The 24,012-nt window shown below is 37.5% G+C and overlaps 1 protein-coding gene across 1 annotated transcript in view; it reads left to right on the top strand.

Annotated features, from left to right (window-relative positions):
- Nucleotides 1-24,012, top strand: part of DNAH12 (dynein, axonemal, heavy chain 12) — a 250,257-nt gene that overhangs the window by 198,537 nt on the left and 27,708 nt on the right. The window contains 9 exon segments of the mRNA XM_015571050.1: nt 398-545; nt 1,573-1,718; nt 7,271-7,485; nt 8,224-8,416; nt 11,599-11,791; nt 15,167-15,339; nt 16,482-16,622; nt 21,317-21,475; nt 21,641-21,785. Coding sequence (XP_015426536.1) covers nt 398-545; nt 1,573-1,718; nt 7,271-7,485; nt 8,224-8,416; nt 11,599-11,791; nt 15,167-15,339; nt 16,482-16,622; nt 21,317-21,475; nt 21,641-21,785 — 1,513 coding nt within the window.

Here is a 24,012-nt window from a genome sequence, read left to right as displayed (position 1 = left end):
TTCTTGGGATATTGCAAGAAATCCAACCATACTAGCAACCGAGGAAGAGAAGATCTCTCCTATCCTGTAACAACTAGACCAAATCATCCTGAAGAAAATTATTAGACAAAATGCTGGGGGGTTTTGTTTTTGCTTATTCTGAAGGGCCAAATTCTGAAAACAACAACAACACCTAATACTCTGATAGTGAAAGGTGGATTCTCATTTGTTTAACATAGATATGTGTTAGAGCATGCTAGAGCTATAAGGGATCTAATCTCATTTTATAGGTAAGCAAGTGTCCAACATTTCACAGCTTTTTGTTATAGAATCTGAGCTAAAAGCTCCTTGCCCTTTCAATTACTGTCTTCCATCATTCTCTATGGTAAGGCTATTTTACCTATGGTTTATCTCATAGATGGTCTCAAGCTGCAGATGACCTCCAAATAGTATATGAAAATTTGACTGGCGATGTCTTGGTATCAGCAGGAGTAATAGCCTACCTTGGTGCTTTTACTTCTGGCTTTCGACAAACATGTACAGAAAATTGGAGCATGTTGTGCAAGGTAATGGTTTTATATTTCATATGTTTCTTTTTAGATCATTCAAATAATAAGTGGGATATTTTGGGGGGAAAGATGATAGTAAGGACAGAGAAGTGAAGAAATAACTAAAAGTATAAGGTCTTTTTTTCCTTCTTGTTGGATCAGTAAAGTACTTCCATAGTGTAACTTTCTCTTTTTTTTCTTCTTCTTCTAATATATTTTAGTTTTTACTTTCTTTTTACAATTTTTAAAATTGTTCAATTACAGTTGATATTCAATATTACAATAGTTTCAAGTGAACAACATAGTGGTTAGATCTTTATATAACTTACAGGTGATCCCCACAATAAGCCTAGTACCTCCTTGACACTCTACATGGTTATTACTATACTAGAGGCCTGGTGCATGAAATTCATGCAAGAGCAGGCCTTTGCAGCCGGGCCTCGATCCCTCGCAGCTGTGGTGGCTGCCTCGATCCCTCCCTTGCAGACACAGTAGCTGCCTCGATCCCTCAGCTGCAGCCCCGGCTTCTTCCAGAAGGTCATCCAGAAGGACGTCTGGATAGTCGTTCCGCTGTTTGGCCGTTCAGTCGATTTGCATGTTACACTTTTATTATTATAGATTGTTGACTGTATTCCCTATGCTGTGCTTTATTTCCCTGTGATAGTCCAACTTTCTTTCTTTTTTTTTTTTTAAATATATTTTATTGATTTTTTACAGAGAGGAAGGGAGAGGGATAGAGAGAAACATCGATGAGAGAGAAACATCGATCAGCCGCCCCCTGCACACTCCCCACTGGGGATGTGCCCGCAACCAAGGTACATGCCCTTGACCGGAATCGAACCCGGGACCCTTGAGTCTGCAGGCTGACGCTCTATGCACTGAGCCAAACCGGTTTGGGCGATAGTCCAACTTTCAATTCAGGTGTTTTTTTCTGTTCCTTATAGTTATTAAATAATATCTAATGACAAATTAATATTTTAATTTGAAAAATATTTTGATCAACAAGATGAAAGAAAAATATCAGATATTTGTTTATTTCTTACAGGAGAAAAAATTCCCATGTTCAGAGGAGTTCTCATTGAGTAAGACCTTGGGTGATCCAGTAAAAATTAGAGCTTGGAATATTGCTGGATTACCAACAGATACTTTCTCCATAGATAATGGAGTGATTGTTAATAACTCCAGGCGTTGGTAAGGAACATAAAATATATTTATTTTTCAGTAATTTTATTTGAAAGTTGTTTTCAAACATAGAGAAAGGTTGCAAATATTTTAGAGTAAGTACCCACATAACTACCACCTCCTAGATCCTAAATTAACATTTCATTTTTCTTGATGTTTTATCAAATATTTATCCATCCCTCTATCCATTCATCAAATCATCCTTTTTTATGTGTTTCAAAATAAGTTGAAGACATGGATGTAGTTTCCCTAATACTTCATCCATGTATATCATAAACTAAAGTTCAATATTATGTATGCTTTTTTTTCTTTTGAGGTAAAATTAGCATTAAATTTAATACCTAATATTTAAGAACACCATTCCATGAGTTCTTTAAAAAGTGTATACAAAAGTGTGCACTTATACAATCCAAACCTCTGTCAAGATACAGAACATGATTTCCAGGAAGTTCTCTTATGTCCCATCTCAGTAAATCCTCACCCTCAACCCACCATAGGAAATTATTATTCTGATTATTTTCCACCATAGATTAGTTTTGACTGTTCTAGAACTTCATATAAACAAATCATACTGTACATACTCTTTTGTGCAAGGTTTCTTCTACACACCATGATATGCCTATTTTTTGTTGCTGAGTGGTATTGCATTGTATGAATGTATCACAGTTTATGCATTCTCCTGTCGATGGGCACCTGGGCTCTTTCTAGTTTTTGGCTATTCAGTGTATTTATTTTAACTAGGTATTTATGTCCATTTTCAAGATACTATAATTTATGCAGTTTCATGGATACCTTTTAAAATTACTATCAATAGTGTGATAATTATATGAATATTCCAAATGGTTTTTATTGTTATCCTTTCATTTATATTACTTTGGAAAATTACTCTCATCTGAGAAATAGTTTCCTATAAATGCTTATTCAATCATGTTGTCATCTAATTTTAAAAATCTTCTCTTGGGACCATATCTCAAACCTACTGTTAGGTACTACGGAGCTCTTACATTCACGAGGTACTGTTTTAAGTGCCCTATGTTCTCACAAACTCCTGAGTTAGGTGTTATTATTATTCCATTTTACAGATGAGGAAATTGAGACCCAGAGTGATTTAGTAATTTGAAAGTTAGTAAGATAACTGAGCTAATGAATGGTGGAGTTAGAATTTTAACCCAGGCAATTTAACTTCCAATTCTTAATCACTATGTTAAGTAAAATGTGGAATAGGATATCACACTCACAGTCTTCAAAAATGAAGCTCTGCCGGTGTGGCTCAGCAGTTGAGCATCAACCCAGGAACCAGTTTGATTCCTGGTCAGAGCACATGCCCAGGTTGTGGGCTCTACTCCCAGTAGAAGGTGTGCAGGAGGCAGCCAATCAATGACGTTTCTCACTCATAGATGTTTCTATCTCTATATTCCTCTTCCTTCCTCTCTCTCTAAAAGTCAATAAAAACATATTAAAACTATCATGGAAATTTCAGTTTTCTTTTGGAATATAAGATACATTAAAGTTGCATTACAAATCAGTGAGGAAGGCCCAACCGTGTGTCTCAGTGGTTGAGTGGTCAACCTATGAACCAGGAGGTCATGGTTCAGTTCCCAGTCAGGGCATATACCGGGTTGTGGAGTCGATCCCCAGTGTGGGGCATGCAGGAGGCAGATGATCAATGATTCTCTCTCATCATTGATGTTTCTCTCCCTCTTTCTGAAATCAATAAAAGTATATTAAAAATGAAACAAATCAGTGAGGAAGGATAGGTAACTCAATCAACAGTGCTGATATAAATGACTATCATTATAAAAAAAATAAATCCTTACCTTTCATCACAAGCACCTGAATGCCCCTGATACAGAGGGGGTCTCTCTCTACATTTTTACTCTTCCTGGATGTACTCTGTGCTTGTTTTGCGGGGCAGAGTGGGACTCTGTTATTCTGGTTCTTAGTCTTAGGAAGGCCCTTGTGCAGGCTAGGACTTTTTCAGCCTTTCTTCCCCTCCTTCCTATGACTGCTTAATTCTGCCTTCTACCTATGGTTGGTCTTGAACAGGAGTTTCCCACCCTTCTCCTGGGGTGGGAGATCTCTACTTGGTAAAGATTGGTAAAGGTATAATGTTTTTAGCCCAAGACATTTTTCTGCCCAATACTCCCACCCAACCCTGGGATTAAGTTTTTCTTTTGCTCTTGCTCAAGCTACAGTGTGTGTTTTGTCCTTCTTCCAGGATTCCCAGGCATAATTTTGGCCCAATACATGTTAATTTCCCAGCTTGGAGTTTCCTAGGGTACATAGATAGTATAAACTTGCATCCTATACCTGCATGAAATGTAAACCCATGGTTACAGATTCTCAGGGGACTTTTTTTCCCAGCTGGAGATGAGACAGGCATCAAAACACTTCCTTCTTGTCTCTTTATGCATAGAGTTGGGATTTTTTCTATGATTTCACTAACCTTTTGTGGGTTTAAGCTTAATACAGGGCTCTCAGTTCTAGCTTCTTGCTACATATGGCTCAAGGCACCTGTAGGTTATTAGAATTGCTACTCCCCAAGGCTAGCTACCATTTCAGCTCACACAATTACTGTTCTGGAATTCTTTTGTCTGTGTTTCTGGCACCTGTGTTTTTCTGGAGGTTTGTATTATGTGTGTATGTATCTCTTAAATGCATGTCAACTATTTATTTTTAAAATTCCATATTTTATCTACTAGTGAATAAATTAAACGAGGTGGCTGGAGGATTTTTAGATTATTTTGCTAATCAGGTTGCTAGAACCATAGCTTATAGTTAGTCAGTCCTTGTTTTGCTTGCCCATAATTTCTAGAAGTTTGTCTGTTTATAATACTGTGCAATGGTTGAGAGCAGTGCAGATACTGGTGTCAGGCTATTTGGATTCAAATTTTTCTCTATCGCTTTCTATCTTGAGATTTTGGTAACTTAGTTGACCTCCCAGAGCCTCAGGTGCGCCAACTGTAAATGAAGATAATAATTTCTTCCTCATAGGAATGTTGTGAGAAAGTGCTTGAATATAAGTGCTCAATAAATGTTAGTTTTTTAATAATTATCATCTTCAAATACTTCATTTAGTGTCTATATCTCAAATTCTGACTTGCTTACTTTTTAACCACGATGCAAATACTATGTTGCTTCACTATTGTTTATTAACTTAACAGTAAAGCTGATTTTCCCCAAAATTACTACCTCTGTCAGAATAGATAATGCTTCTTTCTTCAGATTGTTCAAGGATTTCAAATGTAGATGAGAATTATTTTCATGCCTACAATAAGGTACACTTGGATTACAAATACCATGGCATGGTCTTATCTCTCTGATGGACACAATTCAATTTTCCAGATATATTTGTAACTAGAGGCCCAGTGCACGAAATTCATACATGGGGGGAGGGGGCGGTAGTGTCCCTCAGCCTGGCCTGCACCCTCTCCAATCCGGAACCCTTCAGGGGATGTCCGACTGCCGAACATCCCTCTCGCAATCCTGGACTGCTGGCTTCTAACTGCTCACCTGCCTGCATGTCTGATCGCCCCTAACCACTCTGCTTGCTGGCCTGATTGCCCCTAACTGGTCTGCCCTGCTGGCCTGACCTCCCCTAACTGCTCTCCCCTGCCAGCCTGATCACCCCTAAATGCCTCTGCCTCGGCCACTGCCACCATGGCTTTGTCCCGAAGGATGTTCGGAAGACATCCAGTCTAATTAGCATATTACCTTTTTATTAGTATAGATACAGTGGGGCCTTGACTTATGAGTTTAATTCGTTCTATGATGGAGCTCGTAACTCAAATTATTCATATGTCAAATCTTAAAGTGAACGAGTGAGACACGTGATGCTGGGCTGATGTTGTGGCGTTCACTGTGGTGTTCGCTGTGCCAACTAGTGGTGGGGTATCTGAAGCTGGCTCGTAACCTGAATTTTAGCTCGCAACTCAAAGCAAAAAATCAGCTGAGAGACGGCTCCTATCTCGAAAAACTCGTTAGTTGGGACACTCATAAGTCAAGGCCCCACCGTACTTACATAAAGTTATGTTAAGTGGGAATTGGATTTGTTTTAAAACAAAAAGGAATCTTTATTGCAATTCTAAGAACATTGATTTAGGCCAGGGGTCCTCAAACTACGGCCACATGCAAATACAAACATTGTATTTGTTCCCGTTTTGTTTTTTTTTGTTTTTTAAATATATTTTATTGATTTTTTTACAGCTGTTTAAAAAGTTTGAGGACTCCTGATTTAGGCATTACTACGAATATTGACTAGCATTGAAATGTTAATTTACAGAAATTGTTACTTTTTGCAATGGAAAGAACAAATACTGTGTTTTTCCAATAATAAGCATATACTGAATAAGGAAGAAAAAAGTCTCTCTAAATAGGACCTTGATGCATTTAGTCTAATTACTAGGCAACTTTTAAGCAGTTGTATGTAAAATAACTTTCTCAGTTTCAGAACTTGTTTCCTCTGTTTGCTGTGATATTAAAAGTAAATTTTGACTAGTCTCTGGACCTTTTGGTGCTTTCAGTAAAATTTCAGTACAATTTGAGCCGAGGAAGCTGGCAGCTGTATTGGGTTGCTTTGTCTTTTGGAAAGGAAAGAAAATAGAACAGAGATATCTGGGAGTAGTTGATTAAAGAGCTTATTTATAAGAAAAGAGAAAGAAGATTTTATCCCTACAAGCTGTTAAAATGGAAAGAGACTGTCTGAGAAAGCCAAATTGACATGGGATGAAAACTCCCCTTTCTGTGCTTTTTTTTTTTTTTTTTTTTTTTTTTTTTTTAATTATTTTAGAGTGAGAAGAAGGGAAAGGGAGAGAAACATTACTGGCTGCCTCCTGCATGCCCCCTGCTGGGGATCAAGCCCACATCCCAGGAATGTGCCCTGACTGGGAATCTGACCAGTGACCTTTTGGTGCATGAGATGACGCTCAACCAACTGAGCCAACTGGCCAGGGCTGTGTTAATATTTTTTAAAGATAATTTAATGCACTGTACTGAAGACAGCATTATCACTGAGGAAGAAGAAAGCACACCATGAATCATGTATTCTTGAATATAGTCTTTATCATACTTACATAGAAAAAATTTCTAAATAGATCTCATATATTGGACTAAACTTGGGAATTTAGTTTATGACTATTGATACCCTGAAGAAATCCATTATAGACTAGTAGATCTCTTTAAATTTTTATCAAATAAGTAGAATTATTTTTCACATTATTTTAATACAGATGTCATGTATTAAAATTACCTTGAAGATGATATGTTATATTGGGAAGAACACAGCTTACAGATTCATAAGATCCTACTTCTGACATTGAAGTAATTTTGTGTCCATGGAACCTTGGTCAAAGTGCTCTCTGAGACTGAATTTCTTCATTTCAAAAAAAAATAAGATTAAAACTCCTTTTTTACTCTTTTATCACAGGACTTTTGTGAAGATTAATCCTGATAATATTTATGAAACACAAATTGATGGTGATGTTTATTATTTAAATTATATAATTTTAAAGAAATATGAATATCTATTTATTCCCCTCAGAATTTTTCTTATTGTATTTTAGGCCTTTAATGATTGATCCCCAGGGTCAAGCCAATAAGTGGATCAAAAACTCTGAGAAAGATAATCAGCTTAGTGTTATTAAGTTATCAGATTCAGACTATATGAGAACACTGGAAAACTGTATTCAGTTTGGAACTCCGCTTCTGTTAGAGAATGTTGGCGAAGAACTGGACCCATCTTTGGAGCCTTTACTACTTAGACAAACTTTTAAACAAGGTAGAGGTCAATTAATATTAATTGAACTGAAAGATGATTGTTATCTTTGAGGCTTATCTTTGAGGAAGGAAAACCACCACATACATTTAATAATGAGGTTAATAACTCTGAACTTCTATATCATTGTTATGTATGAAATGAAATTTGGAACAAGTATTAAGAATGAACTTTGCCCTCCCTTCTTTGCTTTAATCACTGTTATCTGCACGGTTGTTCAGTAGAGAACATAAAAAAGTTTAAGGTAGCCTGAAATTCCTTTATTGTGTGATGGTGGACCACACAAAGTCCATTATTAGAAATAGTAATGGTTAATGTGGACCATGTGAGTAAACATTGCCCACCTCATATTTTTTCTGCTTATAAAAAATTTATCTCTGCCAAACTCTAGTACTTTTAAGAGCTTTCTTTAGTCATATACAGATAACTTTGGAATCATGGTTGAAAATCGATAGAGGCTCCATTGTATAATAGTCAGTACTCTGGATTCTGAAAATTGAGAGAGGAAGTAACATCAAGAGGAATCTTCATTTAGAAGGCTTCATGACCAGAGAAAATGTCTTATACTACCCAAGAATGAATAGTCCTGCAGTATAACTGTTTACTTGCCTCCGTGTCTGTGACTTTTGTCACATCAGTATTCTCCTGTAAATTACTAGTAACCTGGGAAAGGTCTTAACACAGGGGGAGGAGTTATGCAACTTTAGCTTACTGACTATTCATTTGTTTTCTGAAATACAGGTGGCATTGATTGTATCAGGCTTGGTGAAGTCATTATTGAGTATTCCTTTGATTTCAAGTTTTATATCACCACAAAACTGAGAAATCCACACTATATGCCAGAGCTAGCTACAAAACTGTCTTTGCTCAATTTCATGATAACTCCAGAAGGACTTGAAGATCAGTTATTAGGTATTGTTGTCGCAAAGGAGAGGTATGTATTTTCTTAGTTGCTTCCCGATTGCCTAGAGAGAAATATTTGTAGGCCATTAATACTTTTATTATGTGATTATTTCAAAACCTTGTCAAATTTTATATCTTGTTATTATAAATTAAATAATTATATAATCCTTTAAAATGGCCATTCTATAACAAGCAAGTTATAAATCAACCATGTTATATTGGGCTCTTAATATGGGTAGTAAGATTCAAGTGACATGCCATAATTTCTGACTTCTGATTGTTTGAGCCAAAAAATTTCACCCTAAGAATTCTATGGATGAAGTCAGAAATGTGTTCAAATACATATACAGGATATTAATAAGAAGATACTTAGGATAAGAAAAAAATAGGATACTAAACTATATACAGTTTGGGTAATATTTTGTAAAAACAAAAGTTAATGATGAATGCAGAAAAGATTGGTAAAGATTACACCAGAATATTAACTGTGATCATCCCTCAAATGATAAGATTATGGGTAATTATTACTATTTTCTTCATAATTGATGTATTTTTATTAATAGCATATGTTATTATTTAAATGAGAAAAATATATGTGGAGGGGCTAATGGTAAATAATTGCTTTCTGGGGGGAGAAACAAGATGGCTGTGTAGTTAAATGCCTACTTGCCACCTCCCACAACCACATCAAGATTACAACTAAATACAGAACAACCATCATTCAGAACCACTTGAAATATGGCTGAATGGAAGTCCTAAAAATAGAGAAGTAAGGAAGGAAGAACATTGGTAGGAAGGGTGGAGGAGCAGAACAGGCTGGTCCTACACCCACATGAGGCATTGTTTTAATCGGGAGGGATATCTTGGCTGTGGAGGCCTTCCAGAGGAGCAAGGATCCTAGCCCCCACCAGACCCCTCAGCCCAAGGTGCCAGAGCAGGGAATAGAAGTCCCTGTAACTTTGGGCTGTAAAAACCAGTGGTGTTTATGGCTGAGTGACAGAGAGGCTGCTGGAGACCCAGGCAGTTCCTCATAAAGGGCTGGTGCACAAACGTACATGAACTTGTTCCCTCTGAGGTCCAGTGCTGGGGCAGCAGCTTGGAGGGATCCAGGGACATACAGGTAGGAATTGAATTGTCTGGCATTGGAGCAAGAACTTAGGGGTGGCTTTCTCCCAGACAGAGGTGCTCTGAGGGGTCATAGTTCCTATGCTGAGACCTCCACTGTTGCAGAGCTAACTGGCAGCCATATCTGAGTTTCCATCAGCCTGGCTCACATTGTCCACTCCACCCTGAGACCCTTCCCCATCCAATTTGCAGCCCCACCCAAGCTGTAGGCAATAGCTTTGACATATGAATGGCTTGTCCTGGCTCAGGCTTCAGACCTTCATAAAATCTCTCAAACAAGCAGCATCTGACATCAGCATGCTCCATACATATCAATCAGAGGCCAAAGAACCGACATAACTGGTCCTCATAGCCAATCGGCCTGGAGGTCAATTCCTCCCAGTGACTCCAACAGCAGTCAAAGCTCAACAACAACAAGACTGTACACACAGGCCACATAGGGATGCATCTAAAGGGCCCATCCCTGGTGACTGGGGAGGCTGAGCCACTGGGCCCTATAGGACACCTACTTCACAAGGCTACTCTACCAAGTCCTGGAGACATAGCAGCTCTACCTAATACATAGAAACAAACACAGGGAAGCAGCCAAAATGCAGAGACAAAGAAACATGTCACAAACAAAAGAACAGAAGAAATCTCCAGAAAAAGTACTAAATGAAATGGAAGCAAACAAATTACTAGCTACAGAGTTCAAAGCACTGGTTATAAGGATGATCAAGGATCTTAATGAGAGCTTCAAGGGACTTAGTGAGACTTTCAAGGTTCTTAGTGAGAATGTCAGACATGAAAAAGGGCCAGTCAGAAATTAAGCATACACTAATTGAAATAAAGAATAATTTACAGAGATTCAACAGTAGAGTAGAAAATTCTGAGAATCAAATCAATGATTTGGAATATGAGGAAGCAAAATACACTCAATCAGAAGAGCAAAAAGAACAAAGAATCCAAAAATATGAAGATAGTGTAAGGAGTCTCTGGGACAACTTCAAGCACACCAACATTCACACAATGGGGGTGCTAGAAGGAGAAGAGAGAACAAGATATTGAAAACCTATTTGAAGAAATAATGACAGAAAACCTGGTGAAAGAAATAGACTTACAAGTCCAGGAAGCACACAGAGCCCCAAACAAGAGGAACCCAAAGAGACTCACACCAAAACACATCATAATTAAAAAGCCAAAAGTTAAAGACAAAGAGAGAATTTTTTTTCAGATTACTCTTCTGATTTTCTCTCTCTCTCTCTCTCTCTCTCTCTCTCTCTCTCTCTCTCTCTCTCTTTCTCTCTCTTTTTTGTTGAAAGTTACATATGTCTCTCTCTCTCTCTCTCTCTCTCTTTCTTAATCTTTATTGTTGAAAGTATTACATATGTCCCTCTTTCTCCCCCATTAGTCCCCTCCAGCCTGCCCCTGCCCCCACCCCAGAGCCAGTTGTACAATAAGTGGTCCTTTTTATATCTGCTATTTTAGAAGAAACAATGAAAATTAGATGGAATATGATGATGCCAAGGAATAAATAAGAAGTTTCATCTCCAGTTCTTTTTTAAAAATTTATCTTTATTATTGAAAGTATTACAGATATCCCCCTTTTCCCCCCACTCCCCCACTGACTTTCTTCACCCAGCTCCTATCCCCTCCCTAGGCCTTCCCGGCACAATTGTCTGCCCATGTGCTATGCATATATGCATATAAGTTCATTGGTTAATATCTTCATACCCCCTCCCCCCTTCCCTCTGAAATATGTCAGCCTGTTGCATGCTTCAGTGTCTCTGGATTTTTTTTGTTCATCAGTTTATTTTGTTCATTAGGTCTTCTCCAGTTCTTATTCTCACATAACTGGCTACACCATATGGATAAACTTATTATATTCTTAGACTCACCACAGTACATGTTATTGCTTTTTTGCTTGAATTTCTCAAATTATTATTTGAATGGAAGTAATTTTAGGTTAGGATTAAGAGATTGATCACCTTAGTTTGTGTTACATGTCTACAAAATTATTTAAGTGTCTATAATATTGTGATATCTAATGTTTAAATATGAATTTAGATAAAATACTACAAATTTAGACTACATGTTTTTATCTTTTAGACCAGAATTAGAAGAGGAAAGAAATGCTCTTATTCTTCAGTCTGCAGCTAATAAGAAACAGCTAAAAGATATAGAGAAAAGAATTTTGGAAACATTATCATCTTCAGAAGGGAACATTTTAGAAGATGAAAGTGCAATTAAAGTCTTAGACTCTGCTAAAATGATGTCCAATGAGATAACAAAGAAACAGCAGGTGAAAGAAGAATCCTAGAAATCTTTTGATTCTTAACAATTTTCTCCGGGTGCCTTAAGAAAATGCTATACTAGGCTTACTGGGAAAGGAAAAGAATTCATAAAAATACAAAACAGCCGAAACCGGTTTGGCTCAGTGGATGGAGCGTCAGCCTGCGGACTGAAAGGTCCCAGGTTCGATTCCGGTCAGGGGCATGTACCTTGGTTGCGGGCATATCCCCAGTAGGAGATGTGCAGGAGGCAGCTGATCGATGGTTCTCTCTCATCGATGTTTCTAACTCTCTATCTCTCTCCCTTCCTCTCTGTAAAAAATTAATAAAATATATATTTTTTTAAAAATACAAAAACAAACTAATTTTTCACTCACAAAGTATTTCTTAGTGTTGAATTATTCAAATCCTGGTCAGACTTGTGTAGTATCTTACACAGAGAAATAAATTTAAAATGAAAGTTTTAAAAATTCATGACAAAATATACACATTTTAGAAATCTGTACTTTTTTCAAATACTGAATGCCTTATTTTTGAATTCTTTAGATTTTTAAATTGGAGAAAAGCAAAGTTTTTATATATGAATATTACATGTAAAGCTGTTAAAATACATAAAATATAATATATTTTTATTATTGCATAGATAAGGCAAGCTAGTCTGTTTCATTCAAATGTAACTGACTGTCACCTAAAAACTGAGAATTTGGCTTGCCTCTGTTCCTGGTTGAAGTGTGGAGGTAATTGCTGGTTGATTGGACGTTAAGTGGTTTTAGGAACTAATAAGGATGCTTTTCTGCCATTGCCTGGTCATTTGCTCATCAAGGAGAAAGGTATGAGAATTAGGAGTGGCAGGTGAAGGAAGAAAGACAAGAGATCTACAACGAATAAAGTATTTATTACAAATTTTATCTATGACAGCCAAATGGTAATTTCATATTGTATAGTTTTAATAGAATCCTACAGAATTATAGGTAGATATGCCTTAGCTGTCAGTTATCTTCTATATTTGATAGTTAAGAAAACTAGGGTCCCGAAATAGTAGTTGAAGCCCAAGTTCACATAAGAAAATGATATTACAGAATGACTTCTATAGGCTAACGTTATTGATTTACTTTTGATCCTCCTTGGCCCACCCAATGAATCAAGCACATCTTAATATTAGGATAACTTTAAAAAATTTTTAAACCTAAATAGAAATTGCACTAATTGTTCAGTACCCTTCTGCTGTTCCCCACCCCATGCACCTCTAATCTAGAGGACTTATTAAAAGACTTAGGCACACTTTCCCTTGGGATGGCTTTAGTTTTGTGTGACAGTGATGGTAATGACTGTCAGTTCAGATGTACTGTTTTTCTTTAGTGTTGTTTTTGAGATTTTGTGGGGGTTTTTTGCTTGTTTTTATTTTAGAAGAGCCAAAAGAATACTATCTTAAAGTAATATCCTATGGCAGCTCCCCATGTGGACCATGGCTGAGGTATTCTATAATGTCTCCCTTCTTTCCCTGTCCATCAAAGCAGAACCAACTTATTGTCTCCTCACTATGCTGTTTGTTCAAAGGGGAGAAAGGATAAGAAGAATTTATCAGTTTATTTCCTATTAAGATTCCAAGAGGAAACGAGATTTAAGTATTTATTGGTTCCAGAATTTTATCTTACAAAGAGAAAGAAATTTAAGAAATCATGTCTTTCTGGCTGGGTCCCATGATGGATGAAAAAATATGTTTTAAATAACAGGTTTAAATAGGAATACTAAGATTATGCTCTCTTATGTAAAATGTCATTAATTTCCATTGTTGATAACTTTGTTTTACTTTTTTATAGTCAAAATTGAGGTTTAAAACTTACTTTTAATTGTGGTTAATACTGTGTAATTTTAGGGAAAGTTTGTTTGCAAGAAAGAGAAACCCACTCAAATTAGCTCAAATTAAAAATATTGAAGAGGATATTTTATTTTCCCAATTATACAAAGTATGTCCAAAACTCAGGAATAAACGGAAAGCATTGACTTTCTATGATCTCTGTCTCTTCCCCTCTCTCTAATTTGTGTTGTTCTCTCTATTCCACTTGAAGACCAATTTCTTCTATAAAACTTTTGTGTCTGTTTCCTCCTACATTTATCTGGCCTATAGAAAACGACTTTGGTCCCATTACCTTTTAGCACTGATGCCCAGTACCACCTGACTTCATTTTCTGAGGCTTGTAAAGGGTGAAACATTTGGAGAGAAAATTGCTTAACTTATTTTGGGCCTTATTCTATTCATACCACCTGATTGAATCAGCTACAAATGGGATCATCCTATATAATAAAAGGCTAATATACAAATCGACCTAACAGCCAAACTACCGGTCGCTATGATCCGCACTGACCACCAGGGGGCTAACACTCAATGCAGGAGCTACCTCCTGGTGGTCAGTGCACTCCCAGAGGGGGAGCATCGCTCAGCCAGAAGCCGGGCTCATGGCTGATGAGCACAGTGGTGGTGATGGGAGCCTCTCCCACCTCCGCAGCAGCTAAGGACCCCTGGGGGATGTCTGGCGAGGGGTCCCGGACTGCGAGAGGGTGCATGGTGGGCTGAGGGACCCCCCCCCAAGTGCATGAATGTTGTGTACAAGGCCTCTAGTTCAATATAAACATGACTACATAGTCATACTTATTGAACAGTGTCTGTGGCTAGTATTTCCAAAGAGGGAAAGTGGGTTGTAAAAATGTTCTACACATTTTTCCTGTAGAATATTAACCTATCAGATTGAGTTGTCAATTCAAGAGCTGTTATCTTGGAGAAATTTTTCTCTTTTGGAGTTGAATATCTACACCCCTATTAGTCTAGAAAAGTTAAACATATCAGAAGCTAGTTGACAAAAAAGTATTCTTAATGTATAAAACCATCAGCCAACAAATATTTCTGAATACCTACTCTGCCCCTAAACTTTGTGCTGGGTTCTGGTACATGTACATGTTGGCACCTTAAACATCCACACTTTCTCTCTATCTCTCTTTCTCCCTCTCCTTCTCTATCTCTGACCTACTTAAAGAGGGTGAATGACTGTAATAGACACATGTAAGATTCAGGCAAAAAAATAAGCAAAGATTTACAGCAGTGGTATTTCTCAAATAAGAGATGGTTGGTGAGTTATCACAATTTTAATCTATAAACCTCTGGTCTTCTCCCCTCCCTCTATAGTTCTTTCTTTCCTTTCTTTCTCTTTTTGCCCTTCCCTTCCCTTCCCTTTTTTTCCTTTCTAGCTTTTAGCATAATAAAACCCTTTCTTGTAAACTATGCTTCTATAATTTTGTCATTGAGTTAAGTGGCTATTTTTAAAACTATAAACTTAATCACATGAGAAATATAATTAAAATACATTTTTATTTTGATTTTCCTCGTCTAGATTGCAGAAAAAACAGAACTCAAAATAGCAGAGTCTCGAGAAGGATATAGACCTATTGCTAAACATTCATCAGTATTATTCTTTAGCATTGCAGACCTGGCTAACATTGATCCTATGTACCAGTACTCTCTTAGCTGGTTCGTGAACCTTTATATCAACTCTATTCATGACAGGTAAACTTTCTCTAGCTTCATTCATACTCTCTAGGTTGGATTTTCACCATCCTTTCCATTTCTTTTTTATTACTTGTGTAATATGTAATATTCATGTGGAACATTTAAAAATATGGAAAAGTGAATGAAAGGAAGGAAGAGCAAGCTTTTCTATTTTTAGTCTTGTTTCACATTTACACAAGATTTAGACATAAAGGGATTTGCTTTAGTCTTGTTTTTCTCTCTCTTAAATATATGGCCCGGCTATAATCCTTTGTCTCATACAGTTCCATCCCCAGCATAGAGCCTCACACTAATAAAGATTCAGTAGGGCCTGGCTGGCATGGCTCAGCAGTTGAGCATGGACCTATGAACCAGGAGGTCACGGTTCAATTCGGTTCAATTCCTAGTCAGGGCACATGCTCGGGTTGCGGACTCCATCCCCTGTGGTGGAGGGCATGCAGGAGGCAGCCAATTAATGATTCTCTCCCAACATTGATGTTTCTCTCTCTCCCTTCCTCTCTGAAATAAATTTTAAAAAATAAATTTTTAAAGATTCAGTAGGTGTGTGTTTTAATTAACTGATTGTTTCCAGTCATTTAGAGTACAATATGAAATTAAAAATTTTGAAAATAGAGAGATGGTTAAACCATATTTCATAGACTTATATCCTATTTTTTGTATAAAGATTTACAAGAAGTTGTACACACACAAAAATTGTACAGGAAGGTCCCTATACCCTTCACCTTGTTTCTCCAGTTGTAACATCTTGCATAACTATAGTACAACTAGAGGCCCAATGCAAAAATTTGTGCAAGAGTAGGCCTTCCTTCCTCTGGCTGCCAGCACTGGCTTCCCTCTGGCACTCGGGACCCGGGCTTCCCTCGCAGCCCCGGCTTCGCCCGGAAGGTCGTCCAGTCTAATTAGCATATTACATTTTTATTATTATAGATATCACAGCCAGGAAATTTATTGATACAATCCAGAGAGCTTATTCAGATTTCATCAGTTTTACATGCGTGTGTGTGTGTGTGTGTGTAGTATATTTTTAACAGTGGGTACTTTGGTAAAATAAAAACAACTTGCATGTTAATTCATATTTTACTTACTTTTATCTTAGTTTTGTTTGACTAAACATATTTTTCTTTTTTAAAACCTTTTAGTAACAGATCAAAAATCTTGGAAAAGCGCCTCCGATATTTAAATGACCACTTCACATACAACTTATATTGTAACATATGCCGATCGCTATTTGAGAAGGACAAGCTGTTGTTTTCCTTTTTATTATGTGCAAATCTCCTTCTGTAAGTTACTTGCTTTTTCTTTGTTTTAAAAGCCTGCTTGGAATACCCAATATCTAAAGATGACTGCTGTGCTTAATTCATGATTTTACCTGTATATTTCTCTATAATAGTATTAGTGTTTTTATGTTTATTTGATTTTTTAAATTTTAGATCACACAGAACATTTATAAAATATTCACGTACAGTTCAATAAATTCTTTTTTAAAAATCTTTATTGTTGAGAGTATTACAGGTGTCCCCCTTTTTATCCCCCTACTTCCCACCTCAACCCGGTTCCTGCCACGCACCAAGCCCTCACCACTAATCTGCTTTCTGTCTCCATAGTTTTTCCTATTCTAGAAATTTTATCAATGAGACATTGTATGGCCCAGAAGGTGGTCTCTTTTTGAATGTTTATGTACTCTTGCAAAGCATGTGTATTTTACTGTTCTGAGATGGAATTTCTAAAAAGGCAAGTAGGTCAAGCTGGTCTATATATCTTCTATATCCTTATTGATTTTCTGTCTACCTGTTTAAGCAGTTATTGAGAAAGGTTTGGAATTTCTACAGAGATTTTTCCTTGTGGTTCTGTCAATAGTGCTATGTGTTTTGATCCTATTATTGGATATTTAGGACTGTCATATCCTCTTAATGAATTGACTTGGCCTTTAAAAAAAAAAATCCCTGGTAATGCCCTTTGCTCTGAAATATACTTTTAGTATAGCCTCTCCAGCTTTATTTTGAATACTGATAGCATGGTATATATATTTTGCATACTTTTTAAAAAATATTTTTTTATTGAGTTCAGAGAGGAAGGGAGAAGGAGAGATAGAAACATCAAATGATGAGAAAGAATTATTGATTGACTGCCTCCTGCAAGCCCCCTAGTGGGGATCAAGCCCACAACCCCGGCATGTGCCTCACTTAGGAATCAAACTGTGACCTCATAACTCATGGGTCATGCTCAACCACTGAGCCACACCGACTGGGCTATATGTTTAAGCTATTTGTACCTTTATACTTAAACTGTGTTTCTGTAGACAGCACGTAGTTAGGTCTTGCTTGTTTTATCCCATATGATAATTACTAACTTTAGGGAAATTGCTTAGACCATTTTCATTCAATGAGATAATAGAGTTATGTTTAAATCATCTTACAATTTGTTTTCTGTTTTGCTCATCTGTTCTTTGTTCCACATTTCCTCATTTTCTGCTTTTCTTTTAATTGCATGTTTTTTATTATTTGATTTTATCTTCTTTGTTGATTTGCTAGCTATGGTTTTTGTTTTATTCTTTCAGTGATTTCTTTAGGATTATAGTGCACTTTTTAACTTTTCACTGTCTATCTCAGGTAAAACTATATATGTAATGTCATATATTTTACTTGTACATGTGTTATAAATCTCACAATACATTGTTATTTTGTGCTTTAAATAATCTATTATCTTTTAAGGATACTTAAAAAGAAAAAAAGCCATTTATGGTTACCCATATATTTACCATATCTGGAGCTTTCTATTCTTTTATGTATATCCAAATTTCCATTCACCTGAAACTTTAACATTCTTATAGTGTAGGTCTACTAGTAATGAATCCTCTCAAGTTCTGTACATCTGAGGGAAAGGGAATCAGTTAAATTTTTTAGATTTTTTATTTTTTATAGCTAGAAATTGCATTTATTAGGTCTGTGCCAACAGGAGCCAGGGCAGGCGATGTTGTGAGAGTTTAAGAAATCCTATATGATAAAAGCCTAATATGCAAATCAACTGAACAGTGGAACGACCGGTGAAACGACCAGTCACTATGATGTGCACTGACCATCAGGGGCAGACGCTCAACACAGGAGCTGCCCCCAGCCCTCAGGCCCCAGGCCAGCCAAGGCGGGTGCCAGTGGGGACCCCCATACTCCCGGTCGCCCCACCAGTCACCCCACAGATCAGCCCTGATCACCAGTCAGGCCTAGGGACCCTACCCATGCACAAATTTGATGCACCGGGCCTCTAGTGTTACTACATTCTCTCACAGCAGGCTGAGGCCTGAATGTTGGTATAAGAGTAGGGAGAGTGGGATCTTTATGAGAGGCAGGAGGTGCAGGAAGGGGCCCACTGTGGGTGGTCCACTAGAAACTGGGTGAGGCAGTTTACTGGAAACTGAAAGCCATTGTCATGGCTTGCAAAACCTGAAATGAGACTAATTGGAAAACAACTGGGATGGCGAGAATCACAAGCAGGGCATAATGGAGTGCAGGGAAAAGGTAGAGAATGTGCCTAACAGTATTTGGTTATTTTCTATACAGTAAACCTCAATATAATGGACTAATTTGGGTGAGGGGGGTCCATTAAAGCCAAAAGTCCATTATATAATAAAGTAGATTTTTTGAATGTGTATGTTAAAAAATTGACAAATTAGTTTAACTGTTTTTACTTATGCAGGCACGTTTGTGTAATTAAAAGTAAGTATATATGGCCTGGCTGCAGTGGCTTAGTGATTGAGTGTCAGTGGTTGAGTGTCGACCTGTGAACCAGGAGGTCACGGCTCAATTCCAGATCAGGACACATGCCTGGGTTGCGGGCTCCATCCCCAGAGGGGGCATGCAGGATGCAACTGATCAATGAGTCTCTCTCATTGTTGATGTTTCTGTCTCTCTCTCCCTTTCCCTTCCTCTCTGAAATCAACAAAAATATTTTTTTAAAAAAAACTATGTGGTTTAGTGCACTTTGAAACATCTGCTAGCAAGCGTTAAAACTGCCGCAAGCACTACCTGGTTTGGTTCAGTGGATAGAGCCTTGGCCTGCAGACTGAAGGGTCTTGGGTTCGATTCCAGTCAAGGGCATGTACCTTGGTTGCTGGCTCCATCTCCAGCGCCAGGGCCACATATAGGAGGCAACCTGTCAATGTGTGTCTCTCACATTGATCAATATTTCTCTCTCTCTCTCTCTCTCCCCCTCCCTTCCACTCTCTCTAAAAATAATGGAAAATATCCTTTTTAAGGATCAAAAAAAAGGGGAAGAAAGAAACTGCTACAGAAAGTCACACCATGAGTGTGATCACATGCTAATCATTCCCAGACGTTTATGAGCGGTGACTCTTGGATTTAAATATATAGACTATATTGTAGATATGTAATATTTATTTGACAAAAGTACTACAATGTTTTTTCCAATATATGACCTATTCACTAAAATTTTTTAAGAATAACAGTGAATTAATAACAAAAAATAACCTGTTGATTATAAGCAAATTTTGGTTAAAAGCACCTACACTAATAAAAGAGAAAAAAGGTAATTGGTGTACGACGCTACCCTTTTCATTGGCTAATCAGGGCTATATGCAAATTAGCTGCCAACAAGATGGCGGTTAATTTGCATATGTAGGCACAATGCAGGGAGGCGAAAGGGAAAGCAGGAAGAAGCCCCCTGCCACTGACAGTGATCAGAAACCCAGGGGGGAGCTAAGAGCTGGGGGGCAGGGCAAAGGCGGCCCTGGGCCAGAGGCATCAGGCCTGGGCTGGGGGCAGAACCAGTGATGGGGGGAAATGACCGGGGCCGATCCTACAATTGGAGGGTGATGGGGGTCAACGCCTGAGGCCTCCCAGTATGTGAGAGGGGGCAGGCTGGGCTGAGGGACACTCCCACCCTCACACACACACACACACACACACACAGTGCACGAATTTCGTGCACTGGACCCCTAGTTTTAAAATAACAGGGTATTAATTTTCACATATGACATACAGACTGGAAATTTTGTTGGTTGAATCTCAAATCCATTAAATTGAGGTTTGAGGTTTACTGTATTGCTCTCCTCATTATCTTTATGTTTTATTTTATCTCCTTCAGTATATTTATAATAGCTCTTTTAACATTTTTGTCTGCTTGTTGTATCGTCACTATCTCTTCTATGTATATATTGACTCGTTTTTCTCCTGCTTATGGATGTTGTGAATTTTACATTGATCAATGCTGAGTTTTTTGTATTCCTTTAAAGAGCATTAGACTTTATTTTTTCAGTCAATTAAATTACTACTGGATTAGTTTTATCTTTTCAAGGCTTGTTTTTAGCTTTCTGAAGGCAGTTTTATCTAAGGCTATGTTAGCTTCACTACTAAGGTGTGATCCCTCTGATGTTGAACTGAATTCCTCTGGTTTGAATAAAGATTCAACTCGAGTTGGCAAAAACTCATTTCTGGTTCTGTGTGAGCTCTGGTGCTGTTCAGTCTACAGCTTCCCAGAAATTCGTTGCCAGGCCTTCTGGAGTTTTACCTACTCACACACAACTTAGAATTTAGTAAACGTAGGCAGGTTTCCAGAGCTTCTTTCCCATGTATCTGCCTCCTCTCTGGTATTTTGCCCACATATTCCAGTCACCTCAGCCTTTCTTAACCCTGATAGAGATCTCTTCAGCTCAGCAATACTGCCGAGCTCAGAGCTTCATCTGCTCTCTGCAGTGTGGTATGGAATGTGTATCCAGGCAAATGCTGAGGAAATCCTAAGAATCACCTTTTTTGTCTCCCCTTTTTAAGGGATCTCAGTCCTGTACTGCCTATTGTATAATTTCCAAAAACAGTTGTTTCATTTTTTTTTTTTTTTTAGTTTTCTAGTTGTTTACAGTAGTCAGGGAAGTCACTTCTGTTTATTTTATCCAAGTTATAGAAGCAGAAATTTGTTCAATTTTAAAATCAACAATTTACAACAGTCCTTGTTTTGGGGAATACAGGGCGAAGAAAGAGATCGACTACCAGGAACTTATGTTTCTTTTAACTGGAGGAGTGAGTCTTAAGAGTGCTGAGAAAAATCCTGATCCAACATGGTTACAGGATAAAAGCTGGGAGGAAATTTGTCGTGCTAGTGAATTTCCTGCCTTCCAAGGACTCAGGTAATTGTTTAAACTTGATGACTTAGCACTAAAGAGTGATGGATAAATTTGTAATCTAGTAATTTTTAAATGGTTCTATAGCTGTCTTGATTCATCTCCTTGCTCAACAATCTCTCTTTAAATTTTTCCCAATGAAAGAATAACTATTAAGCTTTTTCCCTTTAGGTCACATTTTTGTGAATATATAGATGAATGGCAGAAAATATATGACAGTAAAGAGCCACACAATGCTGTTTTACCAGAACCAATGAATCAGAAGCTAAATGAACTACAGAAAATAATAATTCTTCGGTGCTTAAGACCCGATAAGGTAAAAGACAAATATGTCCCATTTGGAACCAGATAATTTGGCGTTTTTAAGTACTAGGTTTAAAGTTATTGTTATTTGGTTCTTTAACCCTTATTTCAGATGCTCAAAAGGGTTCATGGAGCTCCTTTAAACTATAGATCTACAGTCTTCTTCAACTTGATAAAGTTTTGGCAATTATTTTTTCAAATATTTTTAGCCACCCCACCCATTATTCTAATTAAATGTACATTAGACTGCTTGATATTATACCATAGATGACTGATACTCTGTTAATTATTTTTAAATCTTTTGTATAATTGTGCTTCAGTTTGGATAGTTTATATTGCTATTTTTTTTAATATATTTTTATTGATTTCAGAGAGGAAGAGAGAGGAGAGAACGATCAATGAGGAGTGACAATCATCTATCGGCTGCCTCTTGCACTCTCCCCTCTACCTCCACTGGGGATTGAGCCCAAAACTTGGGTATATGCCCCGGACCGGGAATCGAACCATGACCGCCTCCTGGTTCATAGGTCAATGCTCAGTCACTGAGCCATACCCAGCTGGGCTCTATTGCTATCTTTTAAGTTTGCTGATTTCTTCTTTTGTACCATCTAATCTGTTATTAATCCCATCCAATTAATTTTTTTATTTAACTTCTATATGTTTCATCTCTAGAAAGTTCATATCTTTCACACACACACACACACACACACACACACACACACACACGAGGCCTGATGCATGAAATTTGTGTAAGGGGCTCGGCCCTCGCAGCTCCATCGGCCCTCAGAACCTCAACTGTCTCAGCCAGCCCTCGCAGCCCCTCGCAGCCCCAGCTTCGTCCAGAAGGTTGTCTGGATGGTCATTCTGCTGTTCAGCCTAATTAGTATAGTAGCTCTTTATTATATAGGATTCTGTCTCTCTTTACGTTGTGTTCATGTTTTCCTTTAAATACTTAAACACAGTTATAATAACAGTTTTTAAATCTTTGACTGCTAATTCCATCATTTCTAGATCTGCTTATTTTAATTATTTTACTTTTGAATTTATATTACATTTTACTGCTTCTTGTGAAGTTCAGGAATGCTTCACTAGATGATGGACATTTTTGATGCTTTGAGTTGTTATCTTCCTTTAAAGATTGTTGAATTTTGTTCTGCTAGTTCAGAGGTTAGCAAACAAAACCTGTGGGCCAAATCCAGCCCATGACCTAATTTTGTCTAGCCCATGAGCTAAGAATGGTTTTTATATATTAAAGGGTTATTTCTAAAAAGAAGACTAAGAAAATACAAAAGATTTTTTAAAATAAAGAGAAAAAGAATACACAGCAGATATTGTATGTGGCCCACAAATCCTAAAATATTAACTATCTAGCATTCTATAGAAAAGAGTTTGCCAAACCCTTTAGTTACATAGTTCAATTACTTGAATTCAGATTTTTCCTTTCAAATATTGTTTTAAGATTTGTTAGGGCAGGTGTAGAGAATAGCTTGTACTCAATGGATAATTTAGCTTCAACTTCTTAAGTGTAGCCCTTCTAGGGCCTTTACTGGAAGCAAGGTCTCTGTGTCCCTTCCTTAAAGGGTATGTTGAAAATCTACTGTGCTAGGTAAAAACTGTAATTGGTATTAATGGTAAAAGAATTAAAAAGATTTCATCGTTGTTCATGGGAAATTATTAAAGGAAGAAATAAAAACCTGCTAAATCATTGTGAGCTCCTTTTTGAAAAACCTTTAGTGGCTTTTCAGTACCATGTAGAATAATGACAAAAGTACACTTTGATAGTCTTCTTACCTCAACTAATCAGACCTCTTTTCTGCCATTCCATTCTTATCTTCTTAATAATAGCATTTTTATTGTTATTTAATTTTAATATAGTTTATAAGTAAGTAACATATTCCTGTGGCTCAAAACTGAAACACTATTTTGAATCACATGAATATATGAATACAATGAAAAGTGTACCTCCAGTCTTCATCTCTGACTTATTCAACACCTTTCCCCCTCAGGAAATTAATGTCATCTGCTCTTTGTTATCCTTTTATGCACATGCAAGAGGCCCGGTGCACAATAATTTGTGAACTCAGGGGTGGGAGGGGTCCCCTCAGCCCGGCCTGTGCCCTCTCACAGACTGGGACCCCTCGGGGGATGACCATCTGCAGGCTTAGGCCTGCTCCCCGGGGGAATGGGCCTAAGCTGGCAGTCAGACATCCCTCTGGCAGCCCGGACGCCCTCGGGGGATA

The sequence above is a fragment of the Myotis davidii genome, unplaced genomic scaffold (genome assembly GCF_000327345.1).
Source record: "Myotis davidii unplaced genomic scaffold, ASM32734v1 scaffold111, whole genome shotgun sequence".
Lineage (NCBI taxonomy): Eukaryota > Metazoa > Chordata > Mammalia > Chiroptera > Vespertilionidae > Myotis > Myotis davidii.
The sequence above is the reverse complement of the archived record's forward strand: the minus strand, read 5'-3'. Positions and strand labels throughout refer to the sequence as shown.